The sequence below is a fragment of the Poecile atricapillus genome, chromosome 6 (genome assembly GCF_030490865.1).
Source record: "Poecile atricapillus isolate bPoeAtr1 chromosome 6, bPoeAtr1.hap1, whole genome shotgun sequence".
Classification (NCBI taxonomy): domain Eukaryota; kingdom Metazoa; phylum Chordata; class Aves; order Passeriformes; family Paridae; genus Poecile; species Poecile atricapillus.
The window spans coordinates 29463232-29486773 of record NC_081254.1 but is presented as its reverse complement, the minus strand read 5'-3'; the positions used below and the strand labels follow the sequence as shown (position 1 = coordinate 29486773).

At 35.9% G+C, this 23542-nt stretch overlaps 1 protein-coding gene across 4 annotated transcripts in view; it reads right to left on the bottom strand.

The window, feature by feature from the left end:
• The window catches only part of VTI1A (vesicle transport through interaction with t-SNAREs 1A), a 259458-nt gene that overhangs the window by 199535 nt on the left and 36381 nt on the right, over window positions 1-23542 (bottom strand). For 2 of the 4 annotated variants that reach the window (XM_058840806.1, XM_058840804.1), the window contains exons 4-5: window positions 9231-9308; window positions 2824-2844 (exon numbers count right to left, since the gene is read on the bottom strand). In XM_058840806.1, the coding sequence (XP_058696789.1) occupies window positions 2824-2844; window positions 9231-9308 (99 nt within the window). The remainder of the gene's footprint in view (window positions 1-2823; window positions 2845-9230; window positions 9309-23542) is intronic. The other 2 variants (XM_058840807.1, XM_058840805.1) reach the window with 1 other exon arrangement.

Here is a 23542-nt window from a genome sequence, read left to right as displayed (position 1 = left end):
ACTTAAAAAACCACCAAAGGCTGGGAGTGAGCACAAGGAGTAGAGCACTGATCACAGAACAAATGTAGAGGGCTGTATACGGAAATGAAAACACTGTTCTGCTGTGTGAAGGGAGAGAGGGGGAAATAATCAGATTTCAATCACAAGCTGAAAGAGCTACCCAACAGAAAGAATTAGCATGTGACTACATGTTTTTCTATACCATTTAAGACACATTTAAATAAAATAAATTACCATCCCAGTTCAGTCTTACTGCGAGCAATTAGAATACGAAAGCCCTGTGAACTTGGTGCTAGCACTAACTCAGAGCCGTTTCTTAACTTGATTTCAGAGCCCTTCCACCCAAGGCATTCTATAATGAAACCTAATTTTATTATAAAGGGTGGTGTCATTTACATTGTTTGGATTTGGAGGGACCCTGTCCTTTGGACATGAAATCAATGCCCTACAGCAGCAGCTGATGCTTTCAACTGCTTCCCACCCCTCCTAAACTCCTTCTCCCACAGTATCCCCTGCACCCTGTGAGGGGGGTAGCGAGGTGATTCAGTCTGTCTTGCAGCTTCAGAAATAGCTTCTATCTGGAGTTATATAAGGAAGTTTTGCAAAGTGGCACGCTATCACTAGAGATTTAGTCATTCCATGTGGGCTGGATTCAAACCGAGATCTCAGGAGCTCAAAAGACACAGCGACACAGCCTCCATGGAAGCCTGTGTACGGCAAGTGTGCGAGAATAGAGCCTTGTAATGAGAGGAAGCACAGGTTTTATTAACAAACAGTATGGCAAACCACAATTTCTTTTAAGATCACTTCATACCTCCTTAGGAGAACTATAATTGGGGACGCCTTGATGTTTCGCTCTGTGACGAGTTAAGAATTATGCCTGAGTCACTGCACTAGCCTTCATTTAAACTTTAATGTGCATTTTGCATTGGGTATAAAAACACCATTGCATTTACAACCTATCCAGCACAGAGTGGGTACTTACATGCAGAGAACAGAATGCCAGAAATTCGGTTTAAAATTATTTTTCTCTCTACCTGCATAATTTTGTTCGAGACAAAGTAATGAATCCCTTTATTTAGTTTATTTTCTGCTGCTTTCACTATATGCAGAGAGAGGAAAAAGTAAGTTAGGAGGCTAGCAAGAAAAAGCAAAAAAACCAAAGAAAATTACCAGAAGCAATGTAATTTTTTTTAGGTGGCTGACACAGAGGATTTATAAAATCTAAAAGGTATGACTGAGTTCAATATAGCTCCCAAGTTGCAGGCCTTTGCAATAACACCCTGAATTTTCTTACTTGTCTTCAAAGCTATTCCAAAAAGAAAAGCAGATAAGCAGCAGCTTTGCTCTTTAAATATAACTATTTTTTCAGACTGAATTTAAAAATCAAGAATCTTTATAAAACTATAATCTTATGTTTGTAAACAAAAATGATCCTACTGCACTCTTTGCAAAAGCACAGGAGCAGACATGCAGGTGTTGTTAAAGGGATGAGAAAATGAACCTTGTTCTTCTGAAAAACCTCAGGAATCAGGCTATATAAACCCTTGCAACAATACTGTCATCTGTTTAAATACTGGGACTATTGGGGAGGGGAGCTCAGCAGTGGTGGGAAGGCTTTCATGTGGTTACATGTTTATTTTATTTAATTTTTTCTTGTTAACTCTTTTACTCTGTAGCTTTTCCATATTAATATAAGAAGAGGGGGAAAATAAAGCATTCAGGGAACTAGTGAAGTATCTGTATTACAAAATTATCTGGTTTTAAGAATTCTCTGTAATTGTCTTTAATATGGTTACTTTACAATTCTTTGTCATCACCATTTCTAAAACTTACAAATCCTCTCCTGCAGAGTTCAGTATATATTACTGATACATTACTGGGCACACATGTTCCACAAAGAAGATACCAGACAAATATGTGATGTTAGAATACTTGTGCTTTTAAATATATTTATTCAAATACTTCACCGGTCCAAGCTCTCTGTATGAAATCCTTCAGAAATATGACCTGTAAGTAAACTTGACTTTACTCAGCCCTTCTTTTCAGTGGCTAGTAGGAAATAATAAAAAAATAGCAATTCTAATATTGTTGCTACAACAGTAAGCAAAAACAGAGATTAATTTCAGAGAATATACTGAAACATTTGAGGATCTGACCATTAAAACAGGCTTCTTTCTAAATATTTATGAGTCATTTTATAACTGGAAGAAAGGTGTTCTGGAATACTGATCTCTAGTGTTACACCTACAGATCTACAGCAATCACAAATAAATAATAAATATTTGTGTGTAGGTCTCTCTACTGTATTTTCAGTGGGTGTAAAATATCCAATGTAATGCATAAGCTATTTAAATACCTCACACCAAACTCAAAACACTGTGAAATACCATGTCATTTTTAAAATGTTTCAGCAAAGGTTTATACCAAAGCAATGCTTTCACTTTCAATGCCAGTGTATAAATGTACTTTCCCTATCAAAGATTTTGTGATGCAAACATGATTATTACTGCACCTGATTTGATCATGGTATTCTTGGAGAGATCAAATAATAGTTTTTTTCCACCCTTCTTTTTCTAGTGCCTTTTAAAAAAATTCCACTATCAAAGAATGTTAATTTCTAAGGTTTGATCTAGAGATTCCTATGTAAGTATACAATTATTAGGGAAAAAGAGGCACAACAGTGAATATTTTAAAGCAATGTAATCAATATTTTTGCTTTGTGTAGATTTCCCTGCAACAATGAACAAAAAGATCTACTTCAGATTTAGAAACTCAGCTTTAAAGGGAAAGCTAGACAACAAAAAGCAAGAAAGTACTCACCTCTTCACGTAATTTTATCAACTGCAACATGAACGCACAAAAAAGATAAAAAGGAAAGAAATGGCAGGAAAGAAAGATCAGTTGTGTGACAGGATACAGAATTAACATTGACAATTTATCTGTTTACATGTTTAGCATTTAAAAATCACAGACAAACACATTAAAAGAACCTAAACATAGACTACATGCAGAGTTTTTTGAACGAATAAAGATCACTTTCTCACACTGTCACATTAAACAAAGAGAATAGTGTGAAATTCTCTTTTAAACCACATCTGAGACACCATCATGAAATAAAGGGGAATGACTTCATAGAAGTGTATATTATAAAGAAAAAAACAAGTTTACTATTCCTCTCTTCGAAGATTGTACAGCTGAAGTGGTTTTGTATATACAAGTTTTCAGAATGTTTTCTGTATATTTTAGTTGTGACAGCTGATTTCTTATTTTACTAGCAGATCTAACTTATTAATAGATGACTGCATCTTCATAGCATGTATTTCAGTATTTCAATTTTTATATACCTGAGTTCTACTGTAACTATATTATTTAATTTTATTATTGAACTTCATACTGAGGGTTTTTGCCAGATTAAAAAATGAAGCAGCTTAGTTAAATGGCTCAGAACTATGATTTAGTGAATAGCATATTTAAAAACAGACAAAGGAATAGGGAACAACATGAAACATATTTTCCTTAGAAATGTCCCATTCCAGGTTCTTGATCCAGACCACTATACAGTGTATATATATATATAGACACATAGAGGGTGTATGCTTATATAGTATATAAATTTATATTTATTCATTTATGCTTGTAAATCAACACAATCTAACACTAACACTAATAATATTGCTCTGGAAGCTTTACTATAAAATTAAATAAAACCCCAGCCTGATTATCAAGCTATGTTGTAATATACTTGCTCCTTAGAGAGACAGATAAATTATTTGTATTGGAACAAAATGTATAATTACTCGCAACAAATATCTACACAAGAATGGCCCTTTATAAAAAATTACAGTTCTCTCACCGATTCCAGTCTGAAATTACAACAGCTACACAATTATCTCAGTTTATGCTGATACTTCACCTACAGTTTCATAACACTAATTTTCAACACATGTGTAAGCTGAGAATGTTTACTACTAATAAAGTCTCACCAGCATGAAGGAAACAAAAGAACCTCCATTATTCTCTATTGTTTCATATGGCTCGCCTAAAACAGAAGGTTCGCCTCACCCCGTTACCAAAAGGGACAAGAGGCTCTAATGAGATGTAATTAGGAGGGCTCCTACACCACCCCGACTTGAACTGGGCCAGCTCTTCTGCACCAGCTACAGGAACTTTGCTAGAATTTGGTATAAAGAAAACTGCATTGCCGGCCAAACCAGCGCTTAAATTCAAGTGCTTGGCCTATCATAAATTGGTCTCTTTCTCCAGCTCTTCCCCCCCTTTTTTCCCCAAAAAGGCAAACATTAAGGCTCTTTAGAAAGAGACGATCTGGGAGTTGATCACATAGCTATCTTTTCTTTCTGAGGCCACCATTCTTCAGTTGACTATGATACTTAAAGGGCCAAAGTTTAAAACGACTCTCCCGCAATAGAGCCCGTCCGGGCATGCCACCCTGCTATAATCAATGAGAGTTTTAAAATGCTGCACATTTGTTTTTTCAATAGGTCCCAAACAAAAATGTTCTATCTTGTTTGTGCTGCATGGCTGAATTTAAGCTCTGCATGGGATTTGCAGCTAAGCTAAGTAATGGGAGAGGGTTGGGGTTTTTTTTAACATTGGCTGAAAGATATTCATTCAAATTAACAAAAGATGCCTTTTTCCCCCATTTAACAATGCTCTTGATGAAAATGTGTTACCTTTACATTTCTATTTTAAAACATTATTTTTATTATGCTCACTCCTGAACTGTAAACAGCGTTAAGCCGTGCGCAGCCACCATTTTAGGTTATGATAATCAGCATATTTTTGAAACAAAGATTATTTTTTTTCTTTTTTTTTTATTTTTCTTTTTGCAATACAGAATTCGATACCAGAGGTAATCTGTTCCTTTGTAGGCTAAAAAAAAAAAAAAAAAAAAAATCTGGTTTACACTGGTTTGAACCAGTGGAATCTCTTGTGGCTAAGCCTTCTGCTGTGACTAAAATCAAAACTGCACCACAGAGAGCGAGGGAGCGAGATGGGATGTGTGTGTGTGAGTGTGTGTGTGTGTGCACGCACGCGTGTGGCCGCGAGGCTCCTCACGTGACACAGAAAACTACCGAATTTTTTTTAAAAAGCTGATAACGCCACCGCCGTCTCTGTCCGCATATAGATAACGAATAAATGCTGAACTCTATTAAACGCCCTTTACACATTATCGTGGGTCGAACACACAATTTTCTGAACTTATGATGACAGTCTATTTATTTTGCTATAAACCCTCGGCATGTAACGAACAGATTTGTGTCTGGTAATGATCTGCTCTGCCAGGGCTATATGAAATGATACCGACCTTCTTTAGATCTCGGCGAATTAAATTGACCAACTTCACCCCCTGGTCTATAGCTGAAGTTTGACACACTTTATGCACAGCAAGCCCAAATCTAATATTATCACAACTTTGTAGTCAGAAATTAAGTAGACACAAAATATTTGTTCACCACCAATCACATATAGAATGTATGGGTATACGGATAAGCAGTTTAAACCAATGTGAATTTATTTAAACTTACTAATGAGCATAGCTGCAAAAGAGAAAAGAACACTGTTCCACCTCAAGAAAGTTGATAATACTGAACCTCACATAATTTCAGTTGAGAGAGATTTCCGATTTAACCAACGTATACTTCCTCAAAAACATACGAATTGCTACATAAAACAGTTCTATTATTATTAAAGTGAAGCTACAACTTTAGGTAGTGTATTACTGCACTAAAAATCTCAAAACTTTCAAGGGATTTGCTACATGTTGGTGGCCAGGATGACAAACAAGACTTGAAAGCAACAGCCTGTTTAAGACCACTCTTGAAAAATAAATAACAACCCCAAGCACACAGTAGTTTTTTGGAATTGGGTTTGTAAAGTGGGATTTTTTTTTTTTTATGCGAGAAGGGACATTTCTTGGTTTTCAACCTCTAAGTGTCTCATCTGACTACATTCACATGATTCAAATTAAGAAGAAATTAACATATGTTAAGCAATTACTTTACTGAACTCTAGGTGCATTAGGAGCACTATATCACTACCTGTCTCATGAAAAGAAGTTGCATTTATTTCAAAAGAAGCTTCCAGCAGCAGACTTGTATAATTCTTAGAACTTCTTACAGGAAATTTCTATATGCTCTATCTGGTAAAAGCAGTTTCAAGTTGGTATAATCATTATAAGGGAACTGTATTCCAAGTTATTCTAAGTGTCATCTAGACACAATGGCTGCTACTTCTGGGAGGCATGTTGGGAAAATGAAGAAGACAAAAGACAAATCACCATTAGCTATTTTCCAATCTGTTCTTTGTACTTCAATCTTTCCTCCTGAGAGAACAACTGGAAACTTATACCTATCATCCTATTCATTACAGCTTATAACTTGGCTGTGGTTTGCTGCAATTGTACCTTTGAAACTCAACTTAAAAAAAAAGAGAAGCTGAATGAGGAGCTGAATTTTTCCAGCAGTGACTTGTTTTATTTATAGCTTTTTAATATGGTCATACTAGCCAGCAAGCATTAAGTTCCTTTTGTGTTCTCTCTCCAGCAAAAACATCATGCAAATGTTTATCACGACAACAAAGACCAACAGCTCATATCTCTGGTTTGCCTCTGGGTAACAACCTTTACTACCCAGGTACTCCATATTTCTATTGGCAGATTTTACCAATATTTGTGGTTTGGTACAGGAGCAATTCTGAGCTGGAAATTTTTTTCTACACCTCCTCTATCAGAAAAGGAATCCTTTCTCTCCCCTTTCACAGTTGGTGACTAAATTGGGGAAAACAAATCCACCATTTTTCAGTTAAACTGATTTCACTAATTAATTAATTAATTTCACTAATTAATCCAAACTGATTGAGAAGTAAAAATCCTACAATAACAGGGTCATGATCAGTCCATGTACCTATACTTATTTCCATCAGACAAAACGAAAGCAAGCGCTTGAAACATCTTGAAATATTTTATATGGGTTTAAGTTATACCTGAGAATCCTTTCATCATTTACTCCAAGTTTTTTATTGATATAATAATGTATAGGAGTGAAAGCATATTAGACCTGGGGTTAGTGAGTTAAACACAACAATATCTCATGTTCAGTGTCTGGTAAGTACCCAAAACTTACACTTGATTTTGAAAGCTGTACATTCTAATAAGCTCAATACCAGCTGAAGTTTTTGTACTAACTGCTTGCATCTCTAGCTACATGCATATAAGTACAGGTATAAATAAAGATATTTAATAAGAAAAAGAGAATGTGATATTTATAATTGAAAAAACACAATAAAGAATGTATTTTAAAAATAGTGGCATTCACATATTTAAAAGAAATCAGGTGATTCCCTTATGCTGCTATTTAATTATATTTTTTAAGAAAGGAATTAAGAACTTTAAAAGGTACAGAGGTATTAATTTCAAGTTGGGCTATAGAAAAGGATTTTCATTACCTAAAAAACTATACAAGAGTCCTTCAGCAGCCAAAATTTTCTTCCATTTAAATAATGGTCATTTGGAAGAAAAAGCCCTAAGCTGATGAATGGTTGAAGGTATCATTTAGTTCCTTGAGATGAGAACATGTCTCTTCTACCAAGTTTGGAAAAAAAGATCATCAGTCACAAAAAGTGCTCACATGAACCAGTTATTTAAACATTCTTTAAAAAGTGAAAATAAAATATTTTATCTCATCCCTACACATAAGATATTCTGTTATAAGTAAAGCTTCTTATCACAATTGCCCTTTTATGTCTGAATTCACACATTTTTTTTCTTGAAATGTAAAAGTAGCAGCACTTTAAGAGAAATAAAATGAGAACCTTAACACTTCCACAGGACTGCATTTACAATCATGACATACAGACTGTGAAACTTCTCCCAAAAAATAATCTCCAAAAATTCATTATTTAGGTACAAAACCCCCTCTTTATTTTACTCAAATTTTGGAATCTTCCCTTTCTATCATATATAAATATGAAGATTAATGTCCTTTAAGTCTTCACATAGATATCAGAGCTGCTATACTCCAGTCTTATGCCTTCAGATAATGTACTCTGTGTCTAATTTCATTCATGTATGAATTCAAGTCTATTACAGAGTTTAAAACTTACAGAGCATGTTTAAAATACTCCTCAAGATTAGGGTTATGGGGTCTGTGTTTTGAAAGTCCTTGCACCAGGTAAGTCTCCAAGACTTTATTTTTTCTGTCTTTAGTGGAGCTGAGCTTATACTGGGCATAGAAGATAGAAAAAAATTAGAGAACACTGTTCTGATTCATTTCCTTATTTAATAACACTTTTATTAAGTAAACATTTAAACAATTTTTTTCTTCATCAGCAAAATAATTTGGATTCTATCTGGTCAGAAGAGAAATATGACCTATAGGAAAACTTTCAGCTAACTTCTAACTCAAAATAATACAAGAATTTCATAACATAAATTTCAAAAAGAAAAGAAATACTCTCCTTTCAGACAGAGTGTTAGACAAGTTTCATCCCAAAAAAGAAATATTAACAGGTGGGTCAAAGTCTCCTGAATAAAGCATTGCCTTTACAGTTTTCAGTAGTCTAGCAGGATCCTCACTGTAGTACGCAGAACAACAGTACGGGTACAAGATTTTAAAAAAGCCTCAGGATTATCAAGCTTTCATTCATTAGAAGAGGTGGATAGCACTCTGCATCTAGTACAACATGCATTATGAAAGCACGCTCTTATTAGTACAACTTGTGTTTTTGGTACAAGGAGAGAAAATCTGGTTAAAGAAGGAATCACACAAGGAAACTGAGTGGGATACTGCCTAATTCTGAGAGCGCACTTTCATTTGTTTTGCCTGCCAGTGTTGATTTAATTATACTGCATTATTATCAAAGCTGCATTATGTACTTTTTTATTCCTTTTACATGTGTTTGAGGTGAAGACCTTGGCTTTGTCGGCAAACAGCGTGTTTCAAGTTATTTCTTAAGTACTAAATAATAAAGAAAAGAGAAGAAAAGATTTTTTTTTGAGATAGCAGACAGTGATCACAAGTTAAAGGGTTAAATGTAAGATCTCCAAGAAACATTTTGAAGTTGATTAAGACCCCAGCTTTGCATTAAACAGTATCACTTCCACATGAGTTGTTGCTAATGCTGTTAAGGAGCAGCTTGAGAAGCCCAGTGTGCCAGTGACCTCCTTCACCCTCCAGCCACCCACTAGGGCTTCTTGATTAGCATCCTACCTGGTTCTCTGAGGAATTCCCGTCATCCCCCAGGAGCTCATTCCGCACCTCATCACTGTAGGCGATTCGTGACCTTTTCTGTAAAACAAAAAGAAAAAAGGGTTAGGAAGTAAAGCTCCGAAGCCATTGGTATCAAGGCTGATCATCTTAAACCTCGAGAGCCCCCTAATGGATACCTATTTGATTAAAAAAAAAATAAATCTGCAAGTGAAAGTTATTACAAAGTTCTTCAACTGCTGCACCTTAACAAATCTGCATGGCAAAACTACAGTGTTTCTAAGGCAGTCACACCTTCAACATTGCAGCAATGAAAGCAGCTTCTGTGAAGCTTGAGATACATAACATGTGAGGCAATACACACTAATAGCAGAAGCAGTGGAAAAATGCCAGTGCAGGAACCAAATGCATTTTTCTGAAGAACACTTGCTAGCAGGTCACAGAACACAACATAACAGCCATGGCAGCAATGTCACCAGACAGGAAAGGAAGACTGAGCTTTTCCCATATTAAAAAAAAACAAACAAAAACCAAACCTGAACAACACATGTGATATATCTGATCCAATTTAAAGATGCAGAAAATTAACAAGCATTTTCTATGCTGCTAAGGCTGCTAGGAAAGGATCAGAAATTAAAGAGAAAGAAAGGAGAGAAAATAACAGCACAAGGAAACATCGGTTTTCAGCAGTTCATGGAAACACAAAACACAAAACTGAGACAGTCATCCATGGGATTGCTATGACAGACAGGATATTAAGCAAATTCACAGCTTATGAGCACCAGATTTGCTCTTGAGCTGATAATTATGTTGATTCTAAACTAGATCAAGTGCCAAGCAATGGAAAGCAAATGTGTGATGATTACCAAGGTAGCAAAGGATTCAATGGAGCAATGGGGAAGTCCACAATAAGAACATCAGCTCAGCTTTCAATTTCTCTGTTTGCCCAATAACTGACTATTACTCAGCCAATATTCCCACACTTTCATGAAAGGAGGGATTGAACTTTTAGCATATTGTCTATTTTTTTTTTTCTTTTTGAGAGTAGTTATGGTAATTTCTACACCTCATCAGAGGAAGAAATCCACCAAGAGTAACAAAAACTAAGTTGCAGGGCCTTTTTTTATTGTTGAGGGCTTCCCTCACACCCTGCCATGATAGTGACTACCAGTAGAAGCTCCGAAAAACTGAATCCCTCCTCAAACCTTCCCTGCTTGGGCCGTCATGCCAAAACTTGTGCTTGGGACTGAGGCACAGGAAAAAACCACTAGAAATTCTACTGAGCACAGGGAAATTCATCACCTTTGTAACAAAGAGGCTTAGAAGTGGGTCACCCTTTGTGCAAGGGACCTAGCAGTGAAGTAAGTCTTGTATGGCTCACCTCACAGCAAATCATTTTAGCTCTTTATGCTGTGTAGCTCCACTTTATTACCAGTAACATGATTGTTACAATGTTTACACATTTGTGATTCACTTGCCAGTGTTCAGATTTAGATCATATCCTAAAGCTACAGATGTAAGTAGGAAGGACAAAGCCTTGGACCATGGACCCACGGCAAGAGGTGAATTGTGCCAAATCTTTTGGAGATCTCAGCTGTCACAGTTTCATACTAACCAAGCTAAAGTAGTCTACAGCATTAAAGGAAATGAGAACCTTTAAACAGGCTGTGGTATCAGAGCTGCCTGTTTAAATTATTCATTTCATCACTATGGGGGACTAAAACACTCCACAGTATGCAAGAATATCATATGAAGATAGGTTTTGTTTTTCTCTTTTCTCACCAAAAAGCCAACAAATTGGCATAGATTGCTCAATTACATTATTTTCCTATTTTTATTTGATACACATCAAACAAGGAAGGAAATTACAAATATATACCAATAAATATCTAATCTTCTCTTCTGATTAAAATTCAATCTTAAGACCTCATTTGAGGTCTAGTAGTTCAACTGTACAGTTACTCACAATTTCACAAAATGACTCAGCCCCATTGATCCTGTTAGTGTTGAATGTATTTATCATTATTAGACTGAGATGAGGAGCATGATGCTTCATGAGCTTGTTCTCCAGTGAACAAGCTTCCTAATAATATGTAGGGACTGAAATGGTCCTTGATTACACATCATTTATTTGAAAGATATAGCTGGATGATATTCTCATTCTTAAGAGCCTGCATGGGAGAAAGGAAAAAGAATATACTTCACAGGAAAGAAATAAATGTTAACAGTAATACAATTTTTAGAGACCCTTTAGAATCCTTTATTATCATTGCCACTAAACTTAATAACTATATTTTTATCATAGTTCTTTTATTGTAATAATCTGTCATGATCTGAAAATCAGAAATTTTATTAAAAGAAATAATGCTTTGGCTACAATTAGGTATAACTCTTTGCCATAATCAATAAATAATTTGATACGACTTTTGATCACAGTTTCACTACCAAATGAATCAATAATATAAAAGGAAAGATCTTTGAACTAAAGTGTTCATTTATTCTTTCAGGATTTGTCCAAAATATCAATATCTTAAAGTACTATTCTTATTTTTATTAAACTATTATTGGCTAACACTTTTAAATATGGCTATCAAGATTAGTTCAGCTTGTCTGAACTCAATAGTTATTATTCTTTTATTTTTTATTTTTTAGTTCATAACCATCAGCTGTTTATAAATATATACTTTAGCCAAATGCAAGAATGATAGTTTGAGCTGGAAATGTCACACACTGCTACAGTTTGAAGGAACCCAATTCATAATGCATTTTATAAATAGTTAATGACTTCTATACATAAGCTAACCAGGCAAATCAAGAAATTGTCAACATTTTTAGTCTTAGTTGTCAGTTACCACTGTCTACTGGTACTTTATATGTATGTTTCTAGAAAAGACAGAAGCTTTACAGAGTTTGTAATCCAAGGCATTTCTGGGAAGCTCAATATAGGTTTAAGAGGTTCTGTGTGCAGTTTTTTGTCTGCAAAGCTCTGTCATATATAGTTTTCCTTGTATTTTATATTTTCCTGTATATACCTAGACAAAAAGTCTAAGCACGCAAGTGGTTTTGCTCAGTGAATGTGCTTGCATTTGAGCATAGCATGTGCCCAAACACGGAGATACAAAAGGGTTAAGCTACTTTCTACAAGAACTTCAGCACTCAGAAAGTTTCAGGGGCTGTTTTAAATGTACTACAGTACCCAGACCTTCTGACAAGGAAGAATTTCTGATTCCAGGGAGATCTCTCTTGGTTTATGAACAGGATTTTTGCATACTGATTGGGTGATTTCCTTAAAGCCCTGTTCAAACAGATACACTTGCTCAGTTCTGTCTGGCAATTTGGCTTTAAACAATCTGTCTACTTGACCCAAGCCTTAACATTTCCCAATAGAACTGAATGTGTTCATAGGCAAGCCCAGCTAAATTAGAATTGAAATGAATTAACTCAGCTTAAACTAATTAAGATCTGTGATCTGCAGTACCACCCCCCTGTATGACTCTACATGTGAAGCAGGGTACACGTAACCAGACTGTAAGAATTCTGCTATATCACTAATCTGAGCATACCAATGAAGTTCCTCTATTACTAAAGCATATGAGAAATTAATTTCCATGGCCTACACATGGCAAAGCAATTGCTTAAATTGCCTCACCTGGGAATTTAATACAATGTTATCATCAGACCAGCCACACTGTAAATAGATTTATAATGCTTTCCATGTGCTAGGCTAGGTTGCATATGAATTAAGTAATGATCTGGTATTACAATACAATCAGCTAGTTCCCACACCTGGCAGACAGGATATTTTGCTAAATTACTACCTATACAGATACATCACAACATAAAAACAGAGAAGGTAATGGGAAGAGAAACAATCTACATGGTGTATGACCGAATTTTACATGGTAACCAAATAAGATGTAGATAGAAAGAGGTATCCAAAATAATCTATTTCCAACATCTGCACAACAGAACACATACTTATTCATTTCTATTCAATTTTGGCCTAATTTTCCGCATTCTATACTTTAATTACCATCCACATTCTGAAATGTTCCCATTAGTGAAGGCCAGAACTAGCCAGTGCCCTCTCACTCCAACGTACTTCCAGCAATCAGCCAAATAATTGATATAAAGTATTTTACATTTTCATACATGAACTAAAGAATAGCTTTCCCCCTCCTTAATGCTCTGCAGGCCCCGAACAGATGAGCAAACGTAGGTGCATTTCAGACAAAAGACCCAGCAGATCCTTTTATCCCAACCTCTCAATTTTTCAGGCTCAATGTTTTAAGAATAGATTAAATAGATTTTTCTGGTGGAATATGTGTAAACAACAAAAAGGCTTTATCCACAAACATCTGGTTTCATACAAAATTTATTAGAATTTCCAAGTATATATAAATGTTTTTAAAAAATCTCCAGGCATCTGTTTCAGAGTTTGGCCTTGCTCTAAATGTAAATAAATAATTGAGATTAACATAACCAGAAATAATTTGTGGGAATATATCAGATTTTGTGGTTTTTGACAGTAGTGACTTCTGCCATTGCTCTTGCTAAAAGCAAGGTGAAAAAAGTGACCTGATCCCCAAATGGACAGCTAAATACTGCAGAATATACACTTTCATCTCTGCCTTTTTGGCATAGGTATTTAAGTATTTTTTTGCTGAGCACAAGTGGAAAATATACAGTTTAACAAATTTAGAGGAAAAGTGGCCCTATTTAACAATCTTAAAGCTTATATTGAAATAGAAACCCAAACTGATTTTTTCTTAAATAAATGAAATTGGAATTTCTTTTCTATTTGGAAAATTGTGTTCAAACTTCAGTTTTCAAAACTTATGCTTCATTTTCAGTTTCAAAACTGTATTTCTCTGTAAAGGTGATTAAGGAACAACAGATTAGACACTTCAGACTGCAATTCCAAATTGTTTTCCTGTTCCTATGTAGCTGAGTTTTTAGCAATTGGGTGCATGAAGCAGGAAGACTGTGCTAATATACAACCTGATGCAATGCTGGACTTCCAAGCATTTCCTTAAGAAAACTGAAAAAAAACAACAAAAAAAACCACCAAAAAACCAAACAAAAAACCCCCAAACATTCCTGTCCAAAAGTAAATAAAAACTATTGCACAAATCCAGTGAAACTTCTGATTGAAAGAATCAACAGCACACATCAGCTGGCAAAAGTCAGTGTCTCAGCCACCCCCAGCGCTGCCTCCCTCCCAGCACACACAGAGAAGAGGCTGCAGGCAACTCCGAAAGAGAAACACAACTCAAACCCTGTCTTCTGCCACTCTGCCAGATGTCAACAGCTCCCTGCAACAGTGGAGAAAAATCAAACTTCAAGTGCTAATGTGAAATTAATGCAGAGATACTATCACCCATCTTAAATAGATGTCACAGGTCCATAAATCTTCTTTTCAATAATCCTCATCAAACACATTTTTAGTATCATTATGGGGTGAGGGCAGGGAGGAAGGTCAAGCAAAGCCCCATGAGGACACAACACATTTTATGTTGACCGTGAAAAATGCAGCTTCTGCCCATAAAACTACTTCCACCTCAAACTCATGACCAGTGGATCATGTATGTCACCAACAAGGCAGATGTTTAAACTGCTACATCGCACCTACTGCGGGCAGGGAAGGAAACACCTGAGAGAGAACTGAAATTCACTGTTTCTGTGAATTTATGGAGTAACAGAGTATGATTCCTATTGTGAAAAACACTGTTCTATTTCGAAAAGCAGCTTTTATTTACCTGAACTCAAACTTCCACCAGAAATTAACAACCCAGAAATGGAAAGATTTTTCAAAATTCAAAAACTTGAAACTAACTGACCTTTGCCCCATTCTGTTTTTAGAGAAAGCTCAAATATTCACTATGACCACTATGGAAATCTATGGAAACATCTAAAGAAACCTAATATAATGCAATACAACAGTTATAAATCTGAGCATAGAAAACTTCAAGTGAGTAATGCTTGGGCTTGAATAGTACTCTCCAAACATAACAAGGAATAACTCCCCTTAGCCTGGCATGTAAATCAATTTTATTTTTCTTTTTATTATATCCACTCATTTTTGCTTCTTTGAATTACCACATACTAATTCCAAACCTTGGTCCCTCCATACACAGTATTTTATTCTTTGATCAGAATACAGTTTCTCCAAGGTGCCTTTAGTGCTGGGCTGTTCTGCACAGCAGTTTGCCAGCCTTTTTACTCATGTGCCATAATCTCTAAATGTGCCAGGCATCAGCTGCTGCAGGAAGGAAGACTGGCTATATCTGCAAATTTAACTGTAACATCTCTGTATGCCAACAGTGATGCATGACCTCTGCACTGCTGACTTGCAGTTATTCCACTGTCCACTGTTACCCACAGCTCACAGTCTGTTCCTGTAATGTGCTTTTCAGTACTCTAATTTCAGTATTTCATCCAACCCCCTTCTATGGATTCCTTCAAATGACCATTATTAAACTATCATCTTTCATTACAAAGCCCATCTTTACAGATCTACTTAGCTGTCTGAGTTAACCAACTTCTCTATTCAGTCAGTGGAAATTCCTTTAAATTGTGTGTGAGATCACACAAATTCATTCCTTCTCAGATCCACCCTCCTAAAAAGTCTGGTCCTTGTAACCAACCTGTACTTGTTTAAACACCAGTCTGACAATTTATATTGTTAAATTAAAAGGTGGTTGTTGTGCCTTCTGCTTTGATACATATAGCACACATATATTGGCTAATTTAGTGACAAAGGTTTTGTAACTTGCAGAGACTTCTTTACTACCACCATTTCTATCATCAGTGCTGGAATAAAAGGCAAGAGCAAGGCAGGAGAGGGGGGAACACCCCCTCTTCCCAATTCAGACAACTGTTTCATAATAAAGATACCGCAGGTAAAAGACCACACCTGATGCAGGTTCAAAGCGATCAACACATTGACAATTAATTTGGGTGTAATTTGGGGACTAAGTGAGAAAAATTCTGCTGTCTAGAGCACAGGTTCACAGTTGGTCCTGAAGTGAAAAAAGACATGTCCAGACTGTGGCCTCAAAAAAAACCCATCTGTGTGCAAAGAATAGGAACAGCCAACATCAAGGCAGTATTCTTGACAGATAAATTGATCCTCAATTCATGTTCAGGCTAACCTGCAGAAATATTTAAGGATATTGATATGATCACTTAAAACAATTAATTTAGTATGTCAAATCCTAGAAGACTCTCACCCCTAAAACAGATTTTAAAAAGTCATGTGAGGCATTGGAATTCAGTCACTAATAGCATAGGGGCTGCTGTTTTTCTACAGAAGTCTCTGTGAGATCTGAATAACTTAAAGACCAGCTGAACTAGGCTACAAAAATAAGCTTATTTTGAGAATGGTTTAACTACAGCAGGTCTGTGAAATATAATATACATATAAGAATTACAAGTTTCTCTGCAAAACTACCTTTTAGGGAAACTTGTTAAAGATAATGGTGGAACAGAGAACTCCTAGTGCCTTTTAGAAGCACACTACAAAGCCTATGTTTCTTTTATGAAATCTTCATTGGTCATGTCAACTCATCTCCTTGCTATAATGACCTAAATCATATATTTCAGTGGTTTCTTTTATTACTATGAGCTTGGTTTTGTGCCTTTTTTTAACAATGTCTATTTTACCACACAGCTTCATTTATCCAACTAATGCTATTTAGGGGACGAGGAGCAACTACACATCAGGATCACGAACTTCAGACTGTTCTGTGGTCCAAAGACTTTATGCTGCGTGGTAAAAGTGTAATTCACATCAAGGTTTTGTAAAGCTTGGAGATGGAAGATAAACTCCAGTGTGTTGGGCCAACAGACGGATGAACAGAAAATGAAAATATGGAGCCATTTTCCTCCAAGGGAGAAAGTTTAATAAGAACGCCAACTTTTAAAGAGAATTCTCCCAAACACAGTAAAGCAGGGAGGAAAAAAATCTTAAGGAGGCTCAAGACTTTCTAACTAATTAGTTCACACTAATTAGCTCATGGTGAAGGATGATAAACATCTCAGATAAACCAAAACATTAAATGTTCATTAAAATACTTTTGTTTCAGCCAGTATCTCCATCTGGAGCCCAGGTTCCCGTTGCTAACAGGAACAAGACACCTGCTGGTACATTCCACCAGCTCCTTCCTTTCCCAGAAAAAAAACCACCCAAGTTTTACTTCCTTCCTCTATTTGCTACTTAATTGCCTTCATCAGTCTGTACCTACATTCTCTGGCTTCACACTATGGAGATCAGCAACTGTAAATGAAAACCTGTAATTGGGCTGAACCAGTTGCCATTTTTGAACACTACCATCATCTTTTTCAGCTCTCCCACTCTCTGGATTTCTAACAGTAGGCAAAGCCCAGGAAAGATGGCATTTTTCAGGCTTTCCAATTAAAAGTACAATTTTGCTACAGAGCTCAGTTCTCTTAATAAATTATACATTTTGTCCACTGTGAACTCCATGTGTAAAAACTAAAATGGAGCCATAAAGACAGATCTCATTTCGGACATCCAGAATGAGGGCAGGGAGAATGAGATGTTTCTAAGGCAGCTGAATTGTCCCAACTACATCTGTGCTACTCTGATAGGATCTATTTTAAATCAAAGAAACTTAAACAAACCTATCCAAAAATACCTTTTAGTCCATAAAAATCTATTTTTAGACACTGTCGTTTTTTTACTGAGCACATACACTCTCTCTCAGCAGCATCTTTCCAGTCACATATCGATACATGTTTTTTAATTTCTGAAAATAATATACAGAAAAACAAATTTTCAGTTGACCCCTACGAATATTAATCACAAGTGAAGAACCCTATTCCATGAGAGTAGCAGATGATAATTTCTGACTTCACCATTAAATAAAAATAAAATAATGCTTGATGCAAAGAACAATTAAATAGAGACATGGTGTAATTATGGTGGTTTGCATACAAATACACCCACAAGGTACTCATTATGTGTATTTCACTGCAAACATTCTGATCTATAAGCACATTAGCTCAAACTGTTGATTAATGAAAAGGAAGAGGAAAAATACTTTGTGTATAACATAGCCTTATCAAAACTAATTTTTGGATCTTGCTATTCCTGCTTCCTGAATTTATTATTTTTGCCCTGATGTGATTTAGCTGAGATTCCTTTCCTTCCTTCTAGAATATATGTACTATAGACAGAGATATTGCCTTGCTTGAAAAAGATAAAAATTGTCTGAGTTTAGTAATTTTAGTAGTTAAGTGGCCACAATTTGGCTTTGAAGTTTGCAGCAGATTGATGGGGGAGTAAATCTGTACTTTCACTGCTCCCCACCAGGCACTACTGGGACAGCACCAGTTGTTTCATGCTGTGTTAAATCAATAGCTAATATGGTAAAATACTAGCCCGATGTTCAGACATGGCATTTTCTAGTTTTATCACAAGCTGATGATGAGCAGTTCTTGCTTTACACATCCTGAGATAAAAGTAAGTAACTAATCCACTACCTTTAATTTATCAAAAATCTACTACCTCTAATTTATCAACCAAAGTCCTCCTCCTTTTTGTACTGCCTCTCCATTTTTCAGTCTCCTCATCCAGTGAAAATACTTATTAAAATATTCATTTCTAAATGAATGAAAAAATATTATTATAATACACATATCTACATGAAAAATAACAATACCAACCCATTCCATACTTTGTTCATTTCTTCAGAGCTCAAGTCTTAAGTCTAATAATACAGTATAAGGGAAAGGCAGTATACTTATGGGAAGTACTGATATTTACATATATTTGGTATTTCAAGTGTCTTTCTGATGGGCAAGCCTCATCTAACTTGTTTTTTCCCTATTACCTGTGGCAGTCAGGAATTCTGCCTCCAAGTGGACCAGCATACCACATGAAGAATAATGAGCAACACCAATACTGGCAGTAGCTCATTTCATACTAAATACTGACGTCCAAAGTCTAAAAATTCACTGAGTATTTCTGTTTTGTCCCTGTTCCTATGTTGTCACCAACAATGCTTACACATTTCTATTGATCTTGTTTATAGCTGCCTAGATTTTCACTGTCAAGACAATGTAGTGTGAACCTTAAGGGAAGTCTCACTTGATGTACGACTGCATAAAGGCTGTTATCTCAGTCAAAGCTTCAATTAGTCCAGAACTTCTACTGCCTCCTATAGTGGCCATTAATGGATAATAAGGGGAAATCTTAAGAAACAGAGCAGGGATGGAATTATTCTCATTTCAGTAAATGCTGCCTGTTTCTGTTGATCAGTAGTTCAGGGAGTTTGAGGTATATCTAAGAGCTTCACAATAATAAACCTTGGTGGTTACTGCTTAAATAATATTTCTTTTATTTAAATAGCAACTGAAGAACGGCAGTCATGCACAACAAGAAAGATGTTCAGATCTCAGTATTAGGACAAAGATTAAACTCAAAAGCTATCCCACTTTTCACTTGAAAAAACTGGAGTGAAATTCCAAAGAAAGACGTGAACAATTAAAGCATCAAAAGCAATTAATTTATATCACAGAGTGTTGTAACATCTCTTCCATGGAGCACATTTTGGCAATAAGAATTTAATCCTGAGGATCTCATCTTTACACAGTGAATTCCAGAATAAGGGAAAGATTACCTAATGAATTACTTTCCAATTTAAGCTCATGCAAGTCAGTTGCTCTCCCAATCTCCTAACAAACTATGGCAAATATTCAAATTATTCATATTAGTAAAATAGAACTATACATTCGTATTATATCTCTGTTCAGCTCCTTTGAAGTGCAAGAAAAGCCCAGTACCATTTGACCAAACATCTGTCCCTCCACCCCAGCAGCTGTTCTTGCATGGCACACTGTAGAAGCTTCTGGTATAACAAAGCTGTTAGCATCAAACACAGATGATCTGATACAAAGCCAAACAAAGTTTGATAGCATATGGCAAATATAATAGTTTCAACACCAACTCATGAACCTGACATGTAAAACCAATGTGGAAAGAATATAAGGGACTAAAGGGAAAAAAATCCCATTGTGTAGCACATATCTGAGTTTCTGATTCCTGAGAATTCAAAGACAGACTCAAATTTATGCAACAATCTCAGGTTAAAATTTCAACCTAAAAATGAACTCTCACAAAGCTAGAGAGCAATAACAACTATTCCATCAAAATCTCAGATGTTAGACCTGCCACTCTTTCCCCATCATTCAAAAATTTTCCATCTTATGCCTTTCACAGTTTGTATCTTCCTACCTCCCCTTATCACATGCTGCCTCCAGTGTGATCATACTTACCTTTTTCTAGCACAAAGTGTGAATGATGAAACATCATTTTGTTCCCTTTCCCACCACTCATTTTGCCATTTCCTACTGGTTCCCTCCCTCTGCTCAGATATTTGGGTCCTCTCCTAAATTCCCTCTTCCAAATCCCCCACAGCATCATACGCTGCACAACGAACAGGAGTGGTCATCTGCAAGTGTCATTTGTCCATTACCACTGTCCACTGCTTCTGTGAGCAGCTCTATGGTTCTACAGGACAGTGACAACCTTTATGACAGGATCACAACAGATTCAAAGATTTCTCAAGTAGTGGCCTCATGGAAAAAGTTTAGAACATTGTTGGGTGATGGCTTATACTTTTTTTTCTTCCTTAAAACAAGATGCATATAACTGATAGTACAGGATCCTGCAGTAAATCACAAGATTGACACTTGAGTATTAACTCCAAAACATAAGTGATTCTGCAGTGAAGCAGGAAAATGGGAAGCATAGTTGTACACAGCTGACTAGAAGTATATTTTTATTTAAAGAAGAAAAGCAATTCTTGCACCTTAAAAAGTATTCTATCAGAAAGTGTTTGCTAGAGCATTGGGATTCCTAGTTTGTATTTCACATTTTGGATCTAAACACCTCATTAAAAAAAGGATATTTCAGTCATTTATTACATCCTGAAAGAATGGTTGCAGGGGATCAGTAGGAATCAGTATATGTTTTCCTAAGCAGTATTTCCATAGATGGCCACTAAAGCTGACACATTTGTTTCTATCACTCTGGGAAAAACAGTCGAGACCCAGTGGCTGGATTTCCTCCTCCAGTGTGTTATGGATCAACTCTGACTAAACAGACAAAACCACATAAACAGAGAAATCACCACAAAGCCACAAACCAGATCCACAGAATACTACTATCTGCTAAAGGGGTGAAGCACTCTAAGACTCCCAATCACTCTGATTTCATATAGGAACATCCCTGGTGTCAGTGTCCTGTTTTCCTCAGGGGCTGGATTGTCCCCTTGGTTATTAAGAAGAAACTACCAGTCCACTATCTCAAAGTGAAGGGTGCACATACATATTTCTCTTTTGTTTCACTTACAGACCTGAGGAACATGGATTACCTCTGTTATCTGCACAAACAAGCTCTATGAGAATCTTGGCATTCAGTCAACTTTTATCTTGGGGACCCCAAACTGTACTGTTAGGCAACACAGAGCACCTATCTCGACTGAATTGTCATACAAATAGATTTTTGTCAGATGTTCAATTTCTATTGGGGAGCATGCCAGCAAAAACAAAAGTCAGCAATTTAAAACAACAAACCAGCCCCTGTGCTGACAGGAACAAATTACTATATTCCAAATGAATAAGAATTACTGTAGATCACAGATCCTCAGTATGAGCACTATACAAAGGGTGGAAAAGTGTTCCTCAAATTAATTCTTTCTGGTAACTCCGTGCTCTGAAACAAAAAAGATGCTGAGTAGAAATAAAATACAACACAAAATAATACAAATAAGTTTATAAAAGCACATAAAGAGGTACAATCAAAGAGGAATTAATTATTTAACAACTGGTAGTGCTAAGACAGGAGATGAGCAAAGACTCATTAGAGTTCAAAAATAAACTTTTGCAGTTGGTCAAACGGTGCAGCAGTGTGTTGTACTTCTAACAACTCCCAGATCTGCTTTCGAGGCAATGACCTTACAGAGCTGAGTGCACTGCGAGGTGATGCATGCATCTTTTCGGGCAAAGATAGAAGTAGCTGCAAAAACACAATACATTTTGTTAGCCCACCCTAGGAGCAAAACTTATTTCTGTTCTTCCACAAACCACACAGAAGGTCTAGCACAATCTTTTCAAAGAAATCTTCTGATCACTCTGTAATTATTCCTTTTCGAGTGACCCCATTCCATAACACACCATTTATGAAAAGACCTTGAAAACACTTTTCCTCTGAAACTTGGTAGTACGCTACACAGACCTTAGCATTTGAACTAAAAATTATTTTTCTTTTATAGATTATAGCACTTGAAAAAGAAACTTTCATCTACAAGCTAATTGGAATGAAATTTGTCTAAATATTTTTTTTTCTGTTTCTTTTTCTGCTGTTTGTAATGTTTTTAGTGGCTCGTTTCAGTTTTTAACTCTGTTGAAAAACTCAGCATGTTCACCTATATTCTATCTCCTTGCCTGACAAATAAAACTATTTCCAGTCTTGTCTTTGAGACTATAATTTCTTACCTTAGAAATTATGATGCCAAAAAAGAAATGTGAAATAATAATGTAACACTGAGCACTGGTAGGCATAAAATGATAAAAAAATCCCACCATCTTAATGTAAAAAGAAAATACCACAAATAACTACACTAAGAGAAAGAGTGTACAAAATCAAGTAAAAAGTAAAGAAATATTTATCTTCTTGAAAGTCATCTCCCAGCAAAATTTATAGAAACTGTCTGCATAATACACTTTTTAGCAAACAAATAATACTGGAAAAATAAAGCTGCAAGCAGGAATATATTTTAATTTAATTTCTGTTGCTTCATTCCATTATCTGCTGAGTGTATACAGTGATTTTGAAACTACATGGAAACCAATCCTTGCCATCATTTTAAGACTTTCCAAAGAAACTTTACATAGAACCAGCATAAAAAAGTGAGCAGTGGAACAATAACGGCCTATAACCCAACCTGTACCTTAATAAATTAATTTGCATATAATGGTATAAATGTAAGGCATTAGTCAATAATTAATACTAACTAAAATGATGACAGCTTAGTTTTGTAGAAAATTTTCTACTTTTTGTAGAAAAGCCACGTTCCAGTTTACTTTTAGAAACACAGAGAGGTGATAAACAGATTTCATTGGATTGGAGCAGCTACAGATACTCAGCATCTCAGCCTTGGCCTAAGACAATAGAATCAAGATGGGTTTTGTTGAATGCTGCCAAGATTAACCTAAAAGCTTGATGGTTGTATTTCCTATCTTACAGGAGTAAGTATAAATGTAGGCTGTTCCACTCTTGGCCTTTG